At 44.7% G+C, this 20,819-nt stretch overlaps 1 protein-coding gene across 2 annotated transcripts in view; it reads left to right on the plus strand.

Annotated features, from left to right (window-relative positions):
- The window catches only part of LOC311231232 (A-type voltage-gated potassium channel KCND3-like), a gene marked incomplete at both ends in the record, with an annotated part of 449,547 nt that overhangs the window by 375,653 nt on the left and 53,075 nt on the right, over positions 1–20,819 (plus strand). Inside the window, one exon of one of the 2 annotated variants that reach the window (XM_084317775.1) lies at positions 2,165–2,333. In XM_084317775.1, coding sequence (XP_084173901.1) covers positions 2,165–2,333 — 169 coding nt within the window. The remainder of the gene's footprint in view (positions 1–2,164; positions 2,334–20,819) is intronic. The other variant, XM_084317776.1, reaches the window with a different exon arrangement.

Below are 20,819 nucleotides of genomic sequence, written 5' to 3' on the forward strand. Positions count from 1 at the left end.
GAATGAAGGACTTCCTGTGCCGTTCAGTGCTGCATTTAGGTAGTGTGAGCCTAGCACTGAACATGCTCCTCCTGTCAGCCAAGTCTGTGTATAGTGGGTGGGAGGGGTTTTCCCTGATGGCCTGGAGCTTAGCTAGGCTCCTCCTCTCCGCCTCCCTCACTAGGGAGTCCAGCTCCACCCCAACCACGCTACTGGCCTTCCTGACCAGCTTATCCAGCCTGTTTGAGTCCCCTGCTCTCAGTCCGCTGCCCCAGCAGGTCACAGCGTACAAGAAGGCACCCGCCACCACCGACTCATAGAACATCCTCAACATCCTTGTACAGACATTGAAGGATCTCAGCCTTCTGAGGAAGTAGAGTCGGCTCTGGCCCTTCTTGTACAGTGCCTCTGCATGTTTTGACCCGTTCAGTTTGTTGTCGATGTGCACACTGAGGTATTTGTACTCCTCAACCATGTCCACATCGACTCCCCTGATGGAAACGGGGGTCACAGGTGCACTCCTCCTCCTCCCCAGCTCCACCACCAGTTCCCTGGTCTTCGCCACATTTAGCTGCAGGTGGTTTTTATCGCACCATGTGACGAAGTCCACTACCAGTTCCCGGTATTCCCTCTCGTCACCGTCCTTTATACATCCCACTATCGAGAGTCATCAGAAAACCTCTGAAGGTGGCAGGACTCTGACCGATAGTGGAAGTCGTTGGTGTAGACGGTGAAGAGGAAGGGAGAGAGGACTGTCCCCTGCGGGGCCCCGGTGTTGCTGACCAGTCTGTCTGACACACAGCTCCGTAGGCGCACATACTGTGGTCTGCCCGTCAGATAGTCAACAACCTGAATTCTCTGTTGCAGATGAGTTTATATCTGATGTCTCTGTTGCAGATTAGTTTATACCTGAAGTCTCTGTTGCAGATGAGTTTATATCTGATGTCTCTGTTGCAGATTAGTTTATACCTGAAGTCTCTGTTGCAGACAAGTTTATATCTGATGTCTCTGTTGCAGATGAGCTTGTACCTGAAGTCTCTGTTGCAGATGAGTTTATACCTGAAGTCTCTGTTGCCAAGCCAGGGGGTTCCACTGTGCCACATGGCACTCATCAGGTTACCAACCCAGGCTTCTTCCTGGCACCAGTGCCCACTGTCATGGTTTCTGCTCTTGTCTACAGAAAGCCAGTGGACGGCCGAGAGCAACAAGTGATTGTTCTTTTGTGTTTTAGAGTATAAGAGCTGAAGAAACGGGAGTTACAGTCTAGGAGTGAAAAAGACTGACAGTGGATGTCAGATGAATACTGTAGTTAGTTACCAGTGGAAAACTGTGACTTCAGACAAAAAGTGGAGCAGAAGATATATACTTATATATAACTTACATACCATATAAATGATATACTACAGTACTACTGTATATATATACAGTATATACAGTATATACAGTATGTGTTATTATATATATATATAATAACACATACTGTAGTACTTTGTAGGCTGTGTACACCTCTAACAATACCTTATCATCGCAAAGTGAGAATGATGACAAAGATGACTTTCACAGGTAGACGTAGACGTACTGAACCCAAAATGCAGAACACAGACCATGCAGACAGGTCTTGGTATAACCCAAATAACGGGTGAGTTTATTATAAGAAAGGTCAAGTATACAGGCAGGTCATCGACGAAGGGGGTTCTCATAAAGTCCAGGCTAACGTTTCACACGGTATAGTCAGACAGGCGGGGGGTCGTAGAGGGAACCAGGTTCTCAGACAGTCCAGGGAATAGGCGAGTAGAAGGGTTAGTATAATCTTGGCATGTTCCTTATGTATTTGTCTTGGGCTGTCGCTGAATAACTTAAGGCCTGGAGAAGGGTTCATCACTGCTTGTTGCCTGCAGAGATAATAGTCCTCTGGAGGCTCATATTCAACACTGTGCTCAAAATGCCAGGGATTCACTCTAACAACTTGTCTCTGTCTCCCTCTGTTTCTCTTTCTTACCCCCCCCCCCACACACACACACACACTTACACCCCCCTCCCTCCCTCCCTCCCTCTCTCTCTCTCTCTCTCTCTCTCTCTCTCTCTCTCTCTCTCTCTCTCTCTCTCTCTCTCTCTCTCTCTCTCTCTCTCTCTCTCTCTCTCTCTCTCTCGCTCTCTCTCTCTCTCTCTCTCTCTCTCTCTCTAGTTATGGGGACATGGTGCCGAAGACTATTGCGGGTAAGATTTTTGGCTCCATTTGTTCTCTGAGTGGAGTTCTGGTAATCGCCCTGCCCGTCCCGGTCATCGTGTCCAACTTCAGCCGCATCTATCACCAGAACCAGAGAGCTGATAAGCGCAGAGCACAGAAGGTTCAGGTAGACACCATTAACTAACTCATCCGCCAATCCAGCTACCAACAGGAGTGGTAAGGGCTGTGTTAGGGTGTGTGTGTGTGTGTGTGTGTGTGTGTGTGTGTGTGTGTGTGTGTGTGTGGTGTCAGTGTGTGTGTGTGTGTGTGTGTGTGTGTGTGTGTGTGTGTGTGTGTGTGTGTGTGTGTGTGTGTGTGTGTGTGTGTGTGTGTGTGTGTGTGTGTGTGTGTGTGTGTGTGTGTGTGCGTGCGTGTCACTGGGGTGCAGAGTCATTAGAAATGTATTTTGAAATATACATATATAAAGAAACTTGAAACTTGAAACTTGACTGGACCATTGGCTGTGGTATTTCCATTGCCACTGTGTATAGTTTTGTGGCAAACAACGGTGCCTCATATTATGACATTGGGCAGAGAGCGACAATGTGAGAAACACGGAGCAGCTCACACACTCTCTCTCCCCCCTAGCTCTCTCTCTCTCTCTGAATGAAACGGAATGCATTTAGGTATCACTCCGGAATCACGTTTCAACCAAGTGATTGAAAGTCACTTGTCAGCTGTCATGAGCCTACAGTGATCAAGTAAATAAAACGTCCAACTCGCGCAACGACTCTGCAAAAAGTGGATATTATTGCGTGAGATAATTCATACATATTATGAAAAGCCAATGTGTTGTTTAGAATCTGTCCAGTGCTACAAGCTCTGCGGGGGTCTAACACCTTTTCAACACGCACACACACCGCTCTGTCTATCAGTGTGTGTGTGTGTGCGCGTGCTGTGCGTTTACGTGACGTGATGTAGTTCTCTGGAAAACGGGGATAATTACAGCCATGCCAGTCTAGCAAAAATTCAACATATTTACAAGTCGTATTACGTTTTTCAAATAAGGAGACAGATACAACAATTCAAAGCAATTTTGGACAGGTTTGGACATTTACCAGGGCCAGTTTCGAATTGCAGCCTCCCGTAGGCGATCTTTGAGAGTGGTTTTGAATGTGGGTAGTGATTCACATTATTTTACAGCTGTGGGTAGGGCGTTCCACAATGTTCTCGCTTGTAAGAGAGAGAGAGAGAGAGAGAGAGAGAGAGAGAGAGAGAGAGAGAGAGAGAAGCCAGGCAGTGACAGCATGTGACAGTTACAGTAGATTATACAATGGCATGCAAATTTCTTGATTCTGATTGGCTGAAACAGTGAAGTTGCCGGTTGTTATTTAGTATAACACACTCCACGTGACCCCAGATCCCTCCCACAACCAAATTACTTAATTTTTTCTGTCTGAATCAATCCGCCATAGATAGAAAATGGAATATAATTAATTTGTCATGACTCATTGTGAAACAAAAGAAACATCGCAGAGATAAAAAAAAATTGCAGATTTCTTATTTTTTTTGTCAGATTTGATTGATTGATTGATTGATTGATTGATTGATTGATTGAAAATTGTATTACCAGATTGCAGAATGGGTACAATACAGTACGGCTCAATACACACAATTGTTAAGGGGATGCAAACCAGAGAAAGACTTTCGTCTTGTTTACATCAGGGTGTGAGGATCCGGGGTTTAGGAGAGGAGTAGGATTCAATCGCAGGATGTGGAGTGAGAGAGACGAGGCAACGAGTCGACGTTCCGATAACAATGGGTCTCATTCTCGAACGAAGTTACGACAAAATATTTAGTCTTAGCCAGATTTCGGCCTATTTAAGACATATTAGGGCTGGGAGTGGGAGTCTTCAAATTTTCCTGAGATCTTATTTGAGAGCAGATCTAAGAGTGCTGAGGAGCACACTTAAATATGCTCTCAGCCCACGATCAAATCTCATGATTGATTGACTAATTTAAAATGTTATTATAACTTGACAGACTGTGTTCTCATAGTGATTCCTTTACGTCAACGCTACAGGCCTCCTTGGAATTAATTACTTAATCATAATTAAAATAAATATGACAATATTTGTACAATAAGAAATTACGAATTTGATGTCGGAAAAATAAATAATATGGATTCATCTGATCACAGGGCAGCTGGATTAACCATATCTGAACCAGCTATTTTGGACAAATAATTACTCAGATATTCAAACACAATCATGCAATTATTGTGAAATGATTGAAAATAATAATAATTTAATGCCTTCTGTGGAATTTGTATTTCTTATTTGTTACATCTGTTTTAATGATTAATTATATACATTTGAAAGAATGCAGGTCAACATGCAATGTATCCCTGCATTGATTGGTATACAATGGGACAGACCTTTGTTTGATTGATTGATTGAAAACTTTATTAACAGATTGCAGAATGGGTACAGTACAGTACAGTACAGCTCAATTACATAAGGGGATGCAGACCAGAGAAAGAATTTCGTCTTGTTTACATCAGGGTCCCCCATTTTCAATTCATCATAACATATATGACACACATGACACAGATAGACAGTACTGCTACATCTATACATTTATGACATACCAGATTTGCAAATACAGTACTGTTTGTGATACAAAAAGAGTCCAGAAAAGAGAGTACATTTGACATAGAAACTGTTGGAGGAGGTTGGGTAGGGATGGGTGGGGGATAGACTTACACTGTACAAGCAAAACTGTACATTGGAATATTGACAACCATACTTGGTCATTTACTGTACATTGGAGGGGGTTGATATAGCTATAAACCTGCATTCCTTCGAATATATCATTAATCAATTAAACTTATATTGAAATACACTATATAGCCTATACACCAACACTGAAATGACAGTGGATAAATAAATAAGAACTAAAGCTAATCGGTGGAAATAGACTGCATTAATATTCCATAACAAGTCTTGTGTGTGCCTACAAATGAACAGTAGCCTATAGGCTTATGGAATAATAAGCCATACTGCGTTAATTCATTACGCCCGCCGTAGGCTATATATATTATATGTCATTCATTCATTCATATACAGTACTGCGCGCGCGCGTGTGTGTGTCTGTGTGTGCGCGCGCTGCGGCAGGTGTGTACCGCGAGCTGTATATGATGCATACATTAATCTAATCTAGTTTTGATGGGCGCAAGCGTGATTACGAAACCTAGCCGCATTTCTCGGAGACGCTCTCTGATTGCCACTGACTGACGCTAGGTTTCGTAATCACGCGGCTCGCAAAGCACTTCCGCCATTCCATTTCACACAGCTGCGTCACCAGTTGCCTTATAAGGAACTATGGAGGCGGTGTTTTGTATGCAAATGAGCTGAACGGGAACGCGCTTTGGAGTTTACGACAGAATGTCATTCTCCAAGCAGATATCAGATCATATAATTTCTGCGACCGTTTCAGCCACTTAAGACATATCTCCAGCACGTTCAGGACTCAGAGTGTACTTGTCATAGATTATGTCTCAGTGGTTCCAAGATAAGTCTTCCAGAATATATCTTTGGAAAATTTTCGGGAATGAGACCCAATGAGCTTTACTTGAGCATAGTCACAAGGTAGACATAACAGTACGGGAAGGCACAGACACATACAGCACGGAAGGGTACTGACGGGGTAACCTAACTACAAACAATGACGCGACACTGGAAGACAGGGGCGGGGAGAATATATACAGGTACTAATTAGACAACAAGGAACAGCTGGGGGCTGACAGGCAGGACACATGAATACAAGGGAAGGAGACTAGACAGTGGACTAACAGGCAGGAATAAACATTGTAACATAACAACACAGGGTAGACTAGGACTAGACAGGAACATGAATATGAATGCACACAGGGAACAAGAACATAGGCAGTGCATTAGTGATAGCAAATACCAGGTACAGGTGCATGAAAGTCATTAACCCCAGAATTTCGCCAGGGGGCGTCAGAGGATTGCCTATGTTCAGAGAGTTCATGGGGCCAAAGGGCAGATCCTGACACAGGGTCCCCCATTTGCAATGCATCATAACATATATGACATACATGGCATACAGATAGACAGTACTGCTACATCTTGTTTAAGAAGCACAGTGAAGTTACCGGTTGTTATTTGATTGATTGATTGATTGATTGATTGATTGATTGATTGATTGATTGATTGATTGATTGATTGATTGATTGATTGATTGATTGATTGATTGAAAATGTTATTACCAGATTGCAGAATGGGTACAATACAGTACAGCTCAATACACACAATTGTTAAGGGGATGCAGACCAGAGAAAGACTTTTGTCTTGTTTACATCAGGGTCCCCCATTTTCAATGCATCATAACATATATTGGCGGTCAGTTTTTACGTTTGGCGAGTGCCAGTGAGAGGTCAGCGGTGTGTTTTGGTTTTACGACAGTCGCAGTTTTTGGCAACCCCGTCTCTCACGGCGCGTCATCTCGTTGGCTTGTTTACCAACGTGACATCCGCTACACACTCTTCTTCTGCTCTGTAGGGAGCTCAGCTAACATTACGCCCACCTAGCTAACGCAGAGTAGCCAACGTTAGCGAAATGTAATAACGTTAAATAACATTAATCACTGATACAGTATGTGGAACCATATTAAAGGAGTAAGCCGGCCGGTAAAAAGACAACTCACCGCGGAAGAAGTGGCAGCGAGAGCGAGCGCTCATTAGCTCACGTTAGCTCTATATGTCCCAGTAAACTAAATAGTTCACTGAGGCGTTGTCTTAAGTAACGTTATATAGCGGGCTAGCAGTAGCTACAGATAGCTCCTGATATCAATGTCTTATAACATTGATTCAATGCGTATTCTAGCTGAGGGCATGCTGAATGTGATTTGACCAAAGCACAGTAACGTTATACCAATAGGGTCCAGCTGCAGCGCCGGAGAATCCTTGCATGCTGAATGTAGAGTATAGGGGCCAGCTGCAGCGCCGGAGAATCCTTGCTGGAGCTGGAGGCTACTCGAGTATACACACAGACAGTGGAGCTGTTTGCAGATAGCGAGCATTTTGACTTGTTGCGTGGTGGCGATGTCTCGCAGATAATACAACTACAAGTATGATTATATAATATATATATATTTTATATAAAAATAAATTGGCTGGTAAGAAATATGCTTGGCGGGTAGATTCTTCCCATCTACCCGCCACTGGCCGGTGAGTCAAAAAGTACATTTTGCTCCCTGGACATACATGACATACAGATACAGTACTGCTACAATTTATGACGTACCAGATTTACAAATACAGTACTGTTTGTGATACAAGAAGAGTCTAAAAAAGAGAGTATATACATTTGACGAAGAAACTGTACATTGGAGGAGGTTGGTAGGTAGGAGATTGGTAGGGGGGGGTATTTCGTATAACACACTCCACGTGACCCCAGAACCTCAATGTAAATAAACCATAATCACCCTACAAAAACAGTACTGTATTTGTAAATCTGGTATGTCATAAATGTATAGATGTAGCAGTAGCTACTGTCTATCTGGGTTTAACATAGTTTGTGGAGCTCCCTCTGGTGTCTACTAGTGGATCTACTATTGGATCTACTTTCTCTGTGGATGGTTTTGTGAATAAATCTCCATTATGCTTCAATTACTGTGTGTTTATTCTATAGCAATAAGGTTGGGTGAATTCGGCCATTGTATAAAAGACATTACACCACTTGTAGTCGTGTGTTATAGGAATTAGATCATGCCTAGGGGGTCTAACGACCCTCCGCTGCGCGTCGGGCCTAACAACCACCCCTAGGCATGATCTAATTCGTATAACACACTCCGTCACGTGATGTAATGCTTAATTCAGCATCTGGTGTATTTTCTCCACAAGCCGTGATCGGAGCAGAGGAGCAGAGTATTTTGTTCTCCTGCTCGCTCGGGAATTGACACTTCACAGCGCTTTGGTGTCCTGTGAGTCCCCGGCCTTAGGCTGCTTTCCAACACAACCATCAGAGTGGCAGAGTGTGCGGTTACTGGACTTGAGAACAACCAAATCCAAACATTAAAACCTAGTTCTCTCGATTTTGACACTTCCCCAGCTCATTAATATCAGCAACAGACACATGTGTCGCCAGAGGTGTGTGTGTGTGTGTGTGTGTGTGTGTGTGTGTGTGTGTGTGTGTGTGTGTGTGTGTGTGTGTGTGTGTGTGTGTGTGTGTGTGTGTGTGTGTGTGTGTGTGTGTGTGTGTGTGTGTGTGTGTGTGTGTGTGTGTGTGTGTGTGTGTGTGTGTGTGTGTGTGTGTGTGTGTGCGTGCGTGCGTGCGTGCGTGAGTGATACCCTTTTAATGTTCACTCAGCCAGGAAGGACATTACTAAGTCAAGGCATATACCTGTATTATTATAGTAGAGTGTCTAATTCCCTGATGATGGAGGGCGGAGGAAAAAAAGAAAAAACTCTCCAGAAGCCGACAGAGGTATCTTTTTTAGCTCAACACAAATCAGAGGAGCAGCCTATTTGTCAGAGAGAGGTGGTGAGTGATGTTCAGGTGCTAAATGGACTGAGGTCACCGTGGTAATGGGATAGCAAAGTCAAGTGGAGCCACATTGAGAGAAATGGCAGATTGTCAGAAAGAGGTAAAACATGGAGGGAGAGGGCTGTGGGAGACGAGAGAGAAAGGGGGGGCAGAGGGGATGGGAGAGAGAGCGGGAGAAACTACTATAGAGGGAGAGAGAAAGGGAGAGAGATGGGTGACAGACAAATAGGGAGGGGAGCACTGGCGGACTCAGGGAGGGGGCAGGGGGGGCGACCGACCCCCTGGTGCCCCCACGGCCGAAAAAAGCGCGCTTAAGTGCCCTTTTGAGTGAAAGAAATTAGAGGATGTGCCCTATTGGTGCCCCCACAGTTGAAAAACGCGCGCTTAAGTGCCCTTTTGAGTGAAAGAAATTTGAGGATGTGCCCTATTGGTGCCCCCACGGTTGAAAAACGCGCGCTAAAGTGCCCTTTTGAGTGAAAGAAATTAGAGGATGTGCCCTATTGGTGCCCCCACGGTTGGAAAACGTGTGCTTAAGTGCCCTTTTGAGTGAAAGAAATTAGAGGATGTGACCTATTAGTGCCCCCACGGTTGAAAAACGCGCGCTAAAGTGCCCTTTTGAGTGAAAGAAATTAGAGGATGTGCCCTATTGGTGCCCCCACGGTTGAAAAACGCACGCTTAAGTGGCCTTTTGAGTGAAAGAAATTAGAGGATGTGCCCTATTGGTGCTCTTCCAATGGTCTAAACTTGACCATGTGCCCCACGGTTAAATAATATCACGCAAAAGTGCCCTTTTGAGTGAAAGAAATGAGAGGACGTGCCCTATTGGTGCCCCCACGGTTTAAAAACGCACGCTAAAGTGCCCTTTTGAGTGGCGAAAAATAGAAGGTATGCCCTATTGGTGCTCTTCCAATGGTCTAAACTTGACCATGTGCCCCACGGTTAAATAATATCACGCAAAAGTGCCCTTTTGAGTGAAAGAAATGAGAGGACGTGCCCTATTGGTGCCCCCATGGTTGAAAAACGCGCGCTAAAGTGCCCTTTTGAGTGGCGAAAAATAGAAGGTGTGCCCTATTGGTGCTCTTCCAATGGTCTAAACTTGACCATGTGCCCCACGGTTAAATAATATCATGCAAAAGTGCCCTTTTGAGTGAAAGAAATTAGAGGACGTGCCCTATTGGTGCCCCTCTAATGGTTAAACGTGACCATGTGCCCCCACAGTAGGGGTGGACGGTATGGTCTAAAATTTATATCAGGGTATAATTTGAAGCATAGACGGTAACGGTATATATCACGGTATCAGTGTTTCCGTTAGAATAATTTTTTTTGCCTGATAGGCAGGCTATATAAAGAATGACATCCTCAAGGCATGTAGATTTATAATATTTTAACTTAAAACTAGGCTACTTTTGCATATAAAGTCATTATATTCCAAATAAAATAAGTCCCGAGTCGAGACTCCGTGCTGCTCCCATTGCAAACAGCAGGGCTGGATGCTGGATTTTGCTAGAAGCATATGTAGCTGCAGAGCCGCAGAGCCAGGGGCTCTTTCAGGTCAATTCAGGGCAATTCAGCCATTGGGTGGGGGGGCGCTGTTGAGCGGCCTGTGACCAGACCTGAAAGAGCCCCTGGCTCTGCGGCTCTGCAGCTGCATGCTATTTCGCAAATCCACTGCTGCAGCCTTCCTCCCGCTGCAGCCGTCGTTATCATAACACTACACACATATCATAATGTTTACAGCAAACTGTAGTTGATCACCAGGTATGTTTTATTAACGTAGAATAATTCATATAAGAAAAACGATAGGTAAGATCTCTTACCTTTCTCCACTGGTTAAAAATGCCAGGAACTGAAATTGAAACTTGCTGTGCGCCGCGGTGATATGTGTTTATTATGAAATGACAATTGCGTGTTGACACGCCCAGTGCGCCCACTGCGCGAAGCCTCCTAAATAACTTTTTCCAGTTTGCACATATCTATTATCTATGACAAATTCTATCTATTTTTAGGGGCAAATGCGATTGAAATAGTCGCGCTGTGGTTACATGACGATGACGTCATTGCTATTTTAGAGCTGCTCTACCGGTTACACGGTATAGTCAAAATCCATACCGTAGAGCAAATTCATACCGTTTATACCGTATACCGTTTATACCGTCCACCCCTACCCCACAGTTGAAAACATCGCGCTAAAATGCCCTTTTTGAGTGTTGAAAATGAGAGGACGTGCCCATTGGTGCCCTTCCAATGGTCTAAACGTGACCATGTGCCCCACGGCATGGTAAGATGGAGCAACTTCAAACAGACCACTGGAAGAGGCTTTCAGGAGGGCAGACGTAGAAGGCCAAGCCAAAAGAGAACAGGAACGACAAAGAAACAGGGAGCTAATGACAAGACTGGTAGACATCACATTGTATCTTGCACGGCAAGATGGGGCGTTCAGGGGTCATGATGAAAGTGGTACATCTTTGAACAAAGGGAATTTCCTTGAACTTGTACAGCTACTTGCAAAATATGACTCCACCATCAAAATGCACCTTGATAAAATCAATCACTTCCAGTCTCAACAGAAAAAATCACTGTTGTCCTACAAGACACAGAATGACATAACCAGTGCCCTTGCCACCTATGTCAGAAGAGTAATTCTCAAAGAAATGGAAGATTCCAAAATATTCTCCATTCTCTTGGATGAGACAACTGATGTTTCTCATGTCGAACAAGTGTCCTTTGTTGTTCGCTTTGTCCATCAGATGGAAATCAAGGAGAGATTTTTACAAGTTTGTGATGTGAGTGGAACAACAGCAAAATAATTGGAGAATGTTGTGATGACATTCCTTGAGGAGAATGGATTAAAAGTGGAAGACATCAGGGGCCAAGGCTACGATGGAGCCGCAAATATGAGCGGAAGCTACAACGGTCTGCAGTCGCGAATTCAGAGCCACATGAAATGAGAAAACTTTATACGTGCACTGCCATGCCCACTGTCTCAACCTGGTCTTGGTGGAGAGTGCCAAATCAAGCCAGCATTTTGTTCGGTGTTTCAATTTAGTTGAAAATCTGTACACTTTCATATCCAGATCTCCAAAACGCCACGCTGCGTTTGTGAAAATGCAACAGACCATGTACCCTGGCCAAAGACTCTGTGAACTGAAAAGGCTGTCTGACACACGGTGGGCGTGTAGAGAAGATGCTCTGAGATCCCTGAAGAAGGTCCTTTCTGCTGTGGTGAAGCTGCTTCAGAACATGGCTGATAGTGATCCACCAGACTCTGCAGCAGGTGATGCCCGGATGCTCTTGCGTAGCATAGATTTTGAATTTATGCTATGCATGGAGATTGCCACACCTGTCTTCAATGAGACTGCCATCGCATCTGCTTCACTTCAGAGAAAATACCTTGACTTGTCAGCATCATACACCATTGTGGAGGGAGTCATACAAAGAGTGAAAGCAATGAGGAAGGATGAGGAGTTCAAGGTCCTTTTCTCAAAAGCAAAAGGGCAAGCAGAGGCAGCAGGCATTGAGGTGCCAGAAGAAATACCTGGACAAACAAAACGCAGGAAGGTACCTCAAAGGTACAGGTATAGCTCTCAATCTGCTACGGAGGACTACCAAGTCCAAGACTTGGAGGAGCACTACCGGGGAAAGGTGTTCTTTACCTTTCTTGACATACTCTCCCATGAGCTACACCGAAGATTCAAAGGGAAGGATGCAGGGCTCTACGCTAACCTTTTTCACTAGGGGCACAGGTGCTCCTAAATGAAAAAAGTTAGGAGCACACAAAGAAATTTAGGAGCACCCACAAATATTTAGGAGCACAGTGAAAAGATTTCAAGTAAAAGATTTTTTTTCTTTTTTTCAAAAATAAATGTATATTTGTACTGTGCGTGCATGTGTGTAAATTAGCTCTTGCTACAACCCTGCATGTTTACATTTTGTATTTTGTACTTGATGTTCATTAACATGTGCTGTCCCTATCAAATAAACTATCAAATCAAACTACTGCTACAAAAGTAACAGTCACTTAACTTTAGCTTTTGCCCCTTTTATGCATACAATGCCTATGTTTTGGCTGTGTTGCTCTTCTAGAGAAATAATCCTTTCAGGGTTGCCTATTGAAATACTGTACACCTCCAGTACAGAAACATTGTTTATGAGTTTGCGTGTCAGGTAGACCATTGATTGACAGTCGAGTCTGCCAATTACGTCACACCGCTTGCACTCCGGTCGTCCGGCGCTGCAGCTGGACCCTATTGCCCACCTCTGCTGTTCATAACGCTAGCCAAGTTAGCTGTACACACATACACAGTGGGCCAGTTACTTTGGTGTAGGGGTGTAACAATGCATCGATCCTAAGGGGGAAATTCAACTGCATCGATTTGAAAATGTTAGAATCGATTATCGCAATTTGAATGTGTACACAGTGTTATGTTGTTATCATGTCCGTTACAGTCAACACAACGGCATACGCTACTGCATCAACGTTATGATTAACAAAGCAAGGCATTCGTTTTGTTGCATTAACGTTATATTACTATTGCTATCGCTAAATCTAGGTGTTCTAAAATATATTGCTATTGGTAAGACTAGAAGTTACATGTCTCGGGAAACTCTCGCATATCGCAATGGTGGCGTTTCAGGAAGTAAACAAGCCAAATGAGAGCTTCCGATTGGTCATTTGCTTTCTTTCTCATGAAACCAATCACGTCACTCTACTGTGATTGGACCGTGCAATGTGGGACTTGTAGTTTTTTAACGATTCTCGCGGGAGAAAAAAAAGACGAGAGAGGCTGTAATCTGTACTCGCACACCATGCGCGTAATTGATTTTTACGGTTCGCACACACATATTTTTAGGGGCATATGCGAGCAATTTGGTCGCACTGTAGAGCCCTGGGATGACACGCCTACTGGGTCAATCCTATCAGGTCTTCACTGCCTTACCATCTCAAGTCACTGGAAGGGCATGACAAACGACACAGCTGCTGTATCTGTCAGAGATGTGTGCCAGTTTTATGATGTAGAGGAAGAGAATGTTGTCACCGAACTCAAGGTATTCCACTCTTCATATGCTCTCCCCTCCAACAATGTCAAAGCTGCGCATAAGTGCCTTAAAGACAATGATGTGGAATCTGTTTTCCCAAATATAACCATGCTCCTCAAAACATATGCTACAATACCAGTGACAACTGCTTCAGTAGAGCGATCATTCTCTAAACTGAAGCTGATCAAAACCCAGCTCAGAAACCAATGTGGGGAAAAAAGGCTCTCTGATCTTATGCTGCTTTCAATTGAGAGGGATAACCCAATTGATCATAATGAGGTCATTGACATATATAAACAGAGGACCAAAAGACAAATTCTGCTATGACTCCCCCACCCACCATCTCCCTTCCATTGCAGCAATGGAGAGCCAGCACATACAAATCTGTCGATGAAAATAACCAACATATTTTCATTAGAGGTGATAGAGGAGAGGACAGAGGATGGCAGGAGGGAGGAGTCAGGTGGTACAATATAGTAAGTTTAATGGAGAGAATGGGGAAGATAGGGAGGGGGAGGGAGAGAAAGAGAGGGAGAGAAGGAGAGGACAGGAGGAGAGGACAGGATGAGAGAAGGAGAGTAAAGGACAGGAGGAGAGACGGAGAGGAGAGGACAGACGGAGAGAAGGAGTGGACAGGAGGAGAGAAGGGGAGTACAGGAGGAGAGAAGGAGTATATGAGGAGAGAAGGGGAGTACAGGAGGAGAGTAGGGGCGTATAGGAGGAGAGAAGGGGAGGAGAGGACAGGAGGAGAGAATGAGAGGAGAGGGGGAGTACAGGACATGAGGAGAGAAGGGGAGGAGAGAGAAAGGAAGATGCTCAACGGCACTCGAATTAACTGTTAAACTGTTTTATGAAATAAAAATGTTAAAGGTGTATTGTTCCCTGTGTGTTTTTATCATGTGTGGTTATACTATTAATCTGGATTGTCTATGTTATTCTAATGTTAATCTTAATCAAGGATGAAGACTATTTCATCATACATGACGCATCATAGCTTTTTGCTTACTGATGGGGTCCCATGTTTTGCAGTAGGTGCCCTTTTTTATTTTCGCCCCTGCCCTTCAAACAGCATGAGTCCGCCACTGGAGGGGAGGGTTTTCAAGGGAAAGTAGCTTCGAGGCTCACTCACCTTTGTAGCCATGCTGTGCACCGCCGCACTCTAGCGAAGGTTATCCTATAACCCTAGTTATGTGAATACTGGCTGAGCGCTTCTGCTCCAGCTTTATTGGGATATATTTGTCATTTGTGCGCCTATTGCGCGCGCGCTGAAAAAACGTCCATGCACCTACATTCGCCTGTGGCCACGCCTGCCCTGTGTTTCCTTAAAACACAGGATGTGGTCACTTACACGCCCTTCCGAGTCTGAATTTCATGCGTGAAAACAGCCAAGGGTCCTCAGGGTGTGAAGAGCAGAATCGCTCAGCCAGTATTCACATAACTAGGGTTATAGGATAACCTTCATTATGTTTCATCTGTCTGAGCGCTTATTGGGAACAAAAAGCGGAAGCGGAACACACAGCCACTGACTGAGGGCCCTTACGCCAATCGAAAAGGGGGGGGGGGGGGGGGTCTCGTCCCCCCACTCGTCCTAATGAGGAGCAAACTCCGACCAATATGCGTAATAGGGAACAGCCACCCTAGGACGCACAACGTGAGTGGGACCGCGTGTGAAACACACCCTGTGGTCCACTCCACACCCACACACTCTTGCTAGATCACCTGGTGGCAGGGTGCAGGAGAAGTCCCGGTACTCAGGACTGCCTGTCATGTCCATGAGATAAAACCTGACAAAAAGACCCGGGGAGGACAAAGCAGGGCAGCAGAGGATGTCACTCCACGAGTGGAGTGTGCCCTGGCCCCTGACGCCTGTGGGGGGAACCTGTCCGGCGAAAGTGTAGCTTGGACAGCGCCTTACCCGTGTTGGGGCCACCGTAACAGATAAGTAGTTGACTGGTAGCCCTGAGGTCCTGTGTGCGTCTACGGTACACACTGCCAGCGCACGAACAGGACACAACAGGTGAAGGCTCCTCTCCGCCTCACCTGCGTGGCACAAAGGCTGGATTGGGCCTCAGAGTCACGCTGCTATTACCCGCATATAGACAGACACTCAGGTCAAACCGAAAGAGCGCATAGCTCACCCACACATTTAGTGGAGGTGATGGCCAGAAGGAACGCCGTCTTGAAAGACAGCTGATCCAACGGCGCCTGCTCAAGAGGTTCAAACGGGGCCCCAAACCAGGACTAGTTGGAGGTCCCAGCTTGAGGACAGAGCACGTTCAACAGGCTTGAGGTGCCGTGCGCCCAGCAAGAAACGTCTCACGAGAGGGTGGTTGAATAACGTTCTGCCCTCAAAGCCCACATGACAAGAAGATATAGCCGCGGCATATACCTTCACTGTTGAGGCCGAGAGCCTATCCAAGATAGACTGGAGGAAGGGGACATGATACCGGGTCCAGGCCCTCAGCCTCACACCACTCTCGAAACATACGCCACTTTCCTGCGTAAACCGCGGACGGAGCGCGCGCGTTCTGGATGGTGTTAATCACAGCAGTGTTAATGTGACGGATCATACTGGGTCTGCGTTGTGTTTGATGTTAAATGAGAATGTCCCGAGGGGGAGTCGAACAGGGGGCTCCCGCGTCCGCGGGCGACGACACAGGCCGCTGCACTAAGAAGTGAATTCACTCCTAACTACCGTACCTATGCGTCTGTTAACCCTGTTATGGGGAAGTGAGTTTAATTTACCAGCCCGCACTGCCACAGTCACTCGTCAACACACCTGTTTCCGTGACTGTGGACATACCCACGGGCTTCCCTGTTACATTAAGATGCATCCCCTCCAAATTCAACCTCTCAGCAGCCAAGCCATTAGAGACTGCCCCAGGACAGGTGGTAGAAACACCAAGCCATGTGCCTGAGAGAGGGCCCGCGGCGACCATGGGATAGGCCACGGCGGGGGCCACCAGGTCAAGCTGGTGACGGGATCTGAATAAAGTCCAGCGTCGGGCACCCAGCGATACTCCATCTGGACGCGCTGGGGAAGTCCTGGAAAAGACTTTGGTAGTCCAATGTTCTTTATCTTCTCTTTTCTCTTCTTAACGTTTGGAACAATTTCACTGTTTGATGGCGCATGTAGCTACATTTCACGTGTGAAAAAACGAGGGAAGGGCGTGGAGGTGACCACATCCTGTGTTTTAAGGAAACACGGGGCAGGCGTGGCCACAGGCGAATGTAGGTGCATGGACGTTTTTTCAACGCGTGCGCAATAGGCCCACGAATGACGAATATATCCCATTAAGGCTGGAGCGGAAGCGCTCAGACAGATGAAACATAACTGCCTGTCTAGTCTAGTGGTGATGTTGGAAAAGGCTTTTTACGAGTTTGGGCACCGACAGTTGAGTGCCATAAATGTAAAAAGTCGGTTTTGGATCGTTTGATCTTTTTACTTTGATCCCCGCTCTACACAGTTGCCCAGAGCGATCTGCATCATTTAGGCACGCCCTGACACATTGGAACTGCATTCTGATCGACTATCACCAGGTGGCAGCATCGTCCCGTGTCTGAACTGCAGGGGGCTCTGGGCTGATAGTCAGCTTCACTTTCAGTTTCTCCTTGCGAGTAGCCCCTCCTTCTCTTGGGACAGCGTGTAATAAACTACAAACTACAGCGTGTGGAAACAAAGTATTATTCCCATGCTGGACTACAAGTAATGTTTGTCGAAATGGGCCACACCGTGTCTCTACAGCTATAATACAGAACACAAACACACCTCCACGGAAATGACTAGAAAGGCTGGCATTCTAAAGGTAAACTAGACAATTCCGCGCGGGGGAAATTGTGAAAGTGTGGGTGACGCCTGTGCACCGCCGGCCAACGGGGGAGAGGGTCTCTCGCGAGTCTCTATGACAAACGGTTCAAAGAATACAAAAAGGGGGTGCGGCCTGATGATCGGGGGAGTGGTCAACATAGACCAATGAAAGAGGATATCCCTACTGAGTGCAACGACACAACCCGCAAGTCGCATAGCACACTATTACACTCTATTACACTATTACACTATTACACTCTATTACACTATTACACTATTACACACTATTACACTATTACACTATTACACACTATTACACTATTACACACTATTACACTATTACACTATTACACACTATTACACTATTACACTATTACACAATATTACACTATTACACACTATTACACACTATTACACACTATTACACTATTACACACTATTACACACTATTACACTATTACACACTATTACACTATTACACACTATTACACTATTACACACTATTACACTATTATACACTATTACACTATACTATTACACACTATTACACTATTACACACTATTACACTATTACACTATTACACACTATTAAACTATTACACTATTACACACTATTACACTATTACACACTATTACACTATTACACAATATTACACTATTACACACTATTACACACTATTACACTATTACACACTATTACACTATTACACACTATTACACTATTACACACTATTACACTATTACACACTATTACACTATTACACTATTACACACTATTACACTATTACACTATTACACATTACACTATTACACTATTACACACTATTACACTATTACACTATTACACACTATTACACACTATTACACACTATTACACTATTACACTATTACACACTATTACACTATTACACACTATTACACTATTACACACTATTACACTATTACACACTATTACACTATTACACTATTACACTATTACACACTATTACACTATTACACACTATTACAATATTACACTATTACACACTATTACACTATTACACTATTACACACTATTACACTATTACACTATTACACTATTACACACTATTACACTATTACACTATTACACACTATTACACTATTACACTATTACACACTATTACACACTATTACACTATTACACTATTACACACTATTACACTATTACACACTATTACACACTATTACACTATTACACTATTACACACTATTACACTATTACACTATTACACTATTACACACTATTACACTATTACACTATTACACACTATTACACTATTACACTATTACACGATTACACTATTACACAATATTACACTATTACACACTATTACACACTATTACACTATTACACTATTACACTATTACACACTATTACACTATTACACACTATTACACTATTACACTATTACACTATTACACACTATTACACTATTACACCGAGTACAATGGCACAATCCGCAAGTCTCTACGACAAACGGTTCAAGAGATACACTGAGGGGGTGTGGCCTAAGGGGGCGTGGTCTAATGATCGGGGGAGTGGTCAACATCGACCAATGAAAGGTGGTCAACATCGACCAATGGCACAATCCGCAAGTCTCTACGACAAACGGTTCAAGAGATACACTGAGGGGGTGTGGCCTAAGGGGGCGTGGTCTAAGGATCGGGGGAGTGGTCAACATCGACCAATGAAAGGGGGTCAACATGGACCAATGAAAAATGAAAGAGGATATCCCTACTGAGTACAATGGCACAATCCGCAAGTCTCTACGACAAACGGTTCAAGAGATACACTGAGGGGGTGTGGCCTAAGGGGGCGTGGTCTAAGGATCGGGGGAGTGGTTAACATCGACCAATGAAAGGTGGTCAACATCGACCAATGGCGCAATCCGCAAGTCTCTACGACAAACGGTTCAAGAGATACACTGAGGGGGTGTGGCCTAAGGGGGCGTGGTCTAAGGATCGGGGGAGTGGTCAACATCGACCAATGAAAGGTGGTCAACAGGGGGAGTGGTCAACATCGACCAATGAAAGGTGGTCAACATCGACCAATGGCACAATCCGCAAGTCTCTACGACAAACGGTTCAAGAGATACACTGAGGGGGTGTGGCCTAAGGGGGCGTGGTCTAAGGATCGGGGGAGTGGTCAACATCGACCAATGAAAGGTGGTCAACATGGACCAATGAAAAATGAAAGAGGATATCCCTACTGAGTACAATGACACAACCCACAAGACAGAGGGCGCTGTCCAGCAATTCAGTCCTGCAACACAGTGATGGGCAATGATGGGTTAAGTGGATGATGTCATTGGCAGGTCAGCTCGCGTGTGGCTTTATGACAGGTCATGAGTGCAAAAATGTGACAATTTGACCATGTGACTGCGGCAACGCGGGAGAGCGGCAGTGCGGAAATAGGCTGTCTCTAAGACAAACTCTAACCTTAACCAGCTCCTTAACAGCGCCTAAACTTAACCGTTCTAACCTTAACCAACTCCGAAACAATGCCTAACCTTAACCTTAACCTTAACCATGCCTAACCTTAATGTTGTGAAGGATCAGATTAAACCGAATATGTATATTTATTTATATATATATATTTAATTGTATTTGTATATCGTTTGATATCCCCTGTATATTCCTTGTACAATATGCATTGAATATCCCTTTAGTCTACTAAACAGCCCATAATAGTTTCATTCTACCATTGGACGAGAACCTGGCGCCAGGTTGCCATACCCCTAGGTCCAAGTTCAATCGTGCCGCCTAACATGTCGTGGCAAGCCCCGGTTCCGCGCAGGAATATGTCGGGCGAAATACGAATGGTACTATTTGTTCATAGCGCATATATATATGGCGCAAGTAAAGTAGAACTTTCTTTTAGTCCAGTTCTTTACCCTCCAACAGAGTGACAGACGCAAAGCCTCCCCACGACGCACGTGTGGTGTAGTAAGGCCTACTTGGCCCCAGAATAGGCATTGAGATATCGTGTAGATTAATAGTTGAATAGTCATAGTTTGGCACTATACCGTCGAGTTGGACGTATTCTATTAAGCTAATAATAGTCTATTTATGTATGGTGCATCGTTCGGTTAGAGTTCTAAAGTTATCAGTACCCCCATCGTTCCTGACGTTATCTGGACGCTTAACCAGGCTGGTCAGACCCCTAGTGGTGATTGCATCCGAGGAGCTCCGGGCCAAGAGCGACTGGACCTGTATATTGGATTACTCTACCCGGACG

This window comes from Notolepis coatsorum (genome assembly GCF_963971535.1).
Source record: "Notolepis coatsorum genome assembly, chromosome: 6".
Classification (NCBI taxonomy): domain Eukaryota; kingdom Metazoa; phylum Chordata; class Actinopteri; order Aulopiformes; family Paralepididae; genus Notolepis; species Notolepis coatsorum.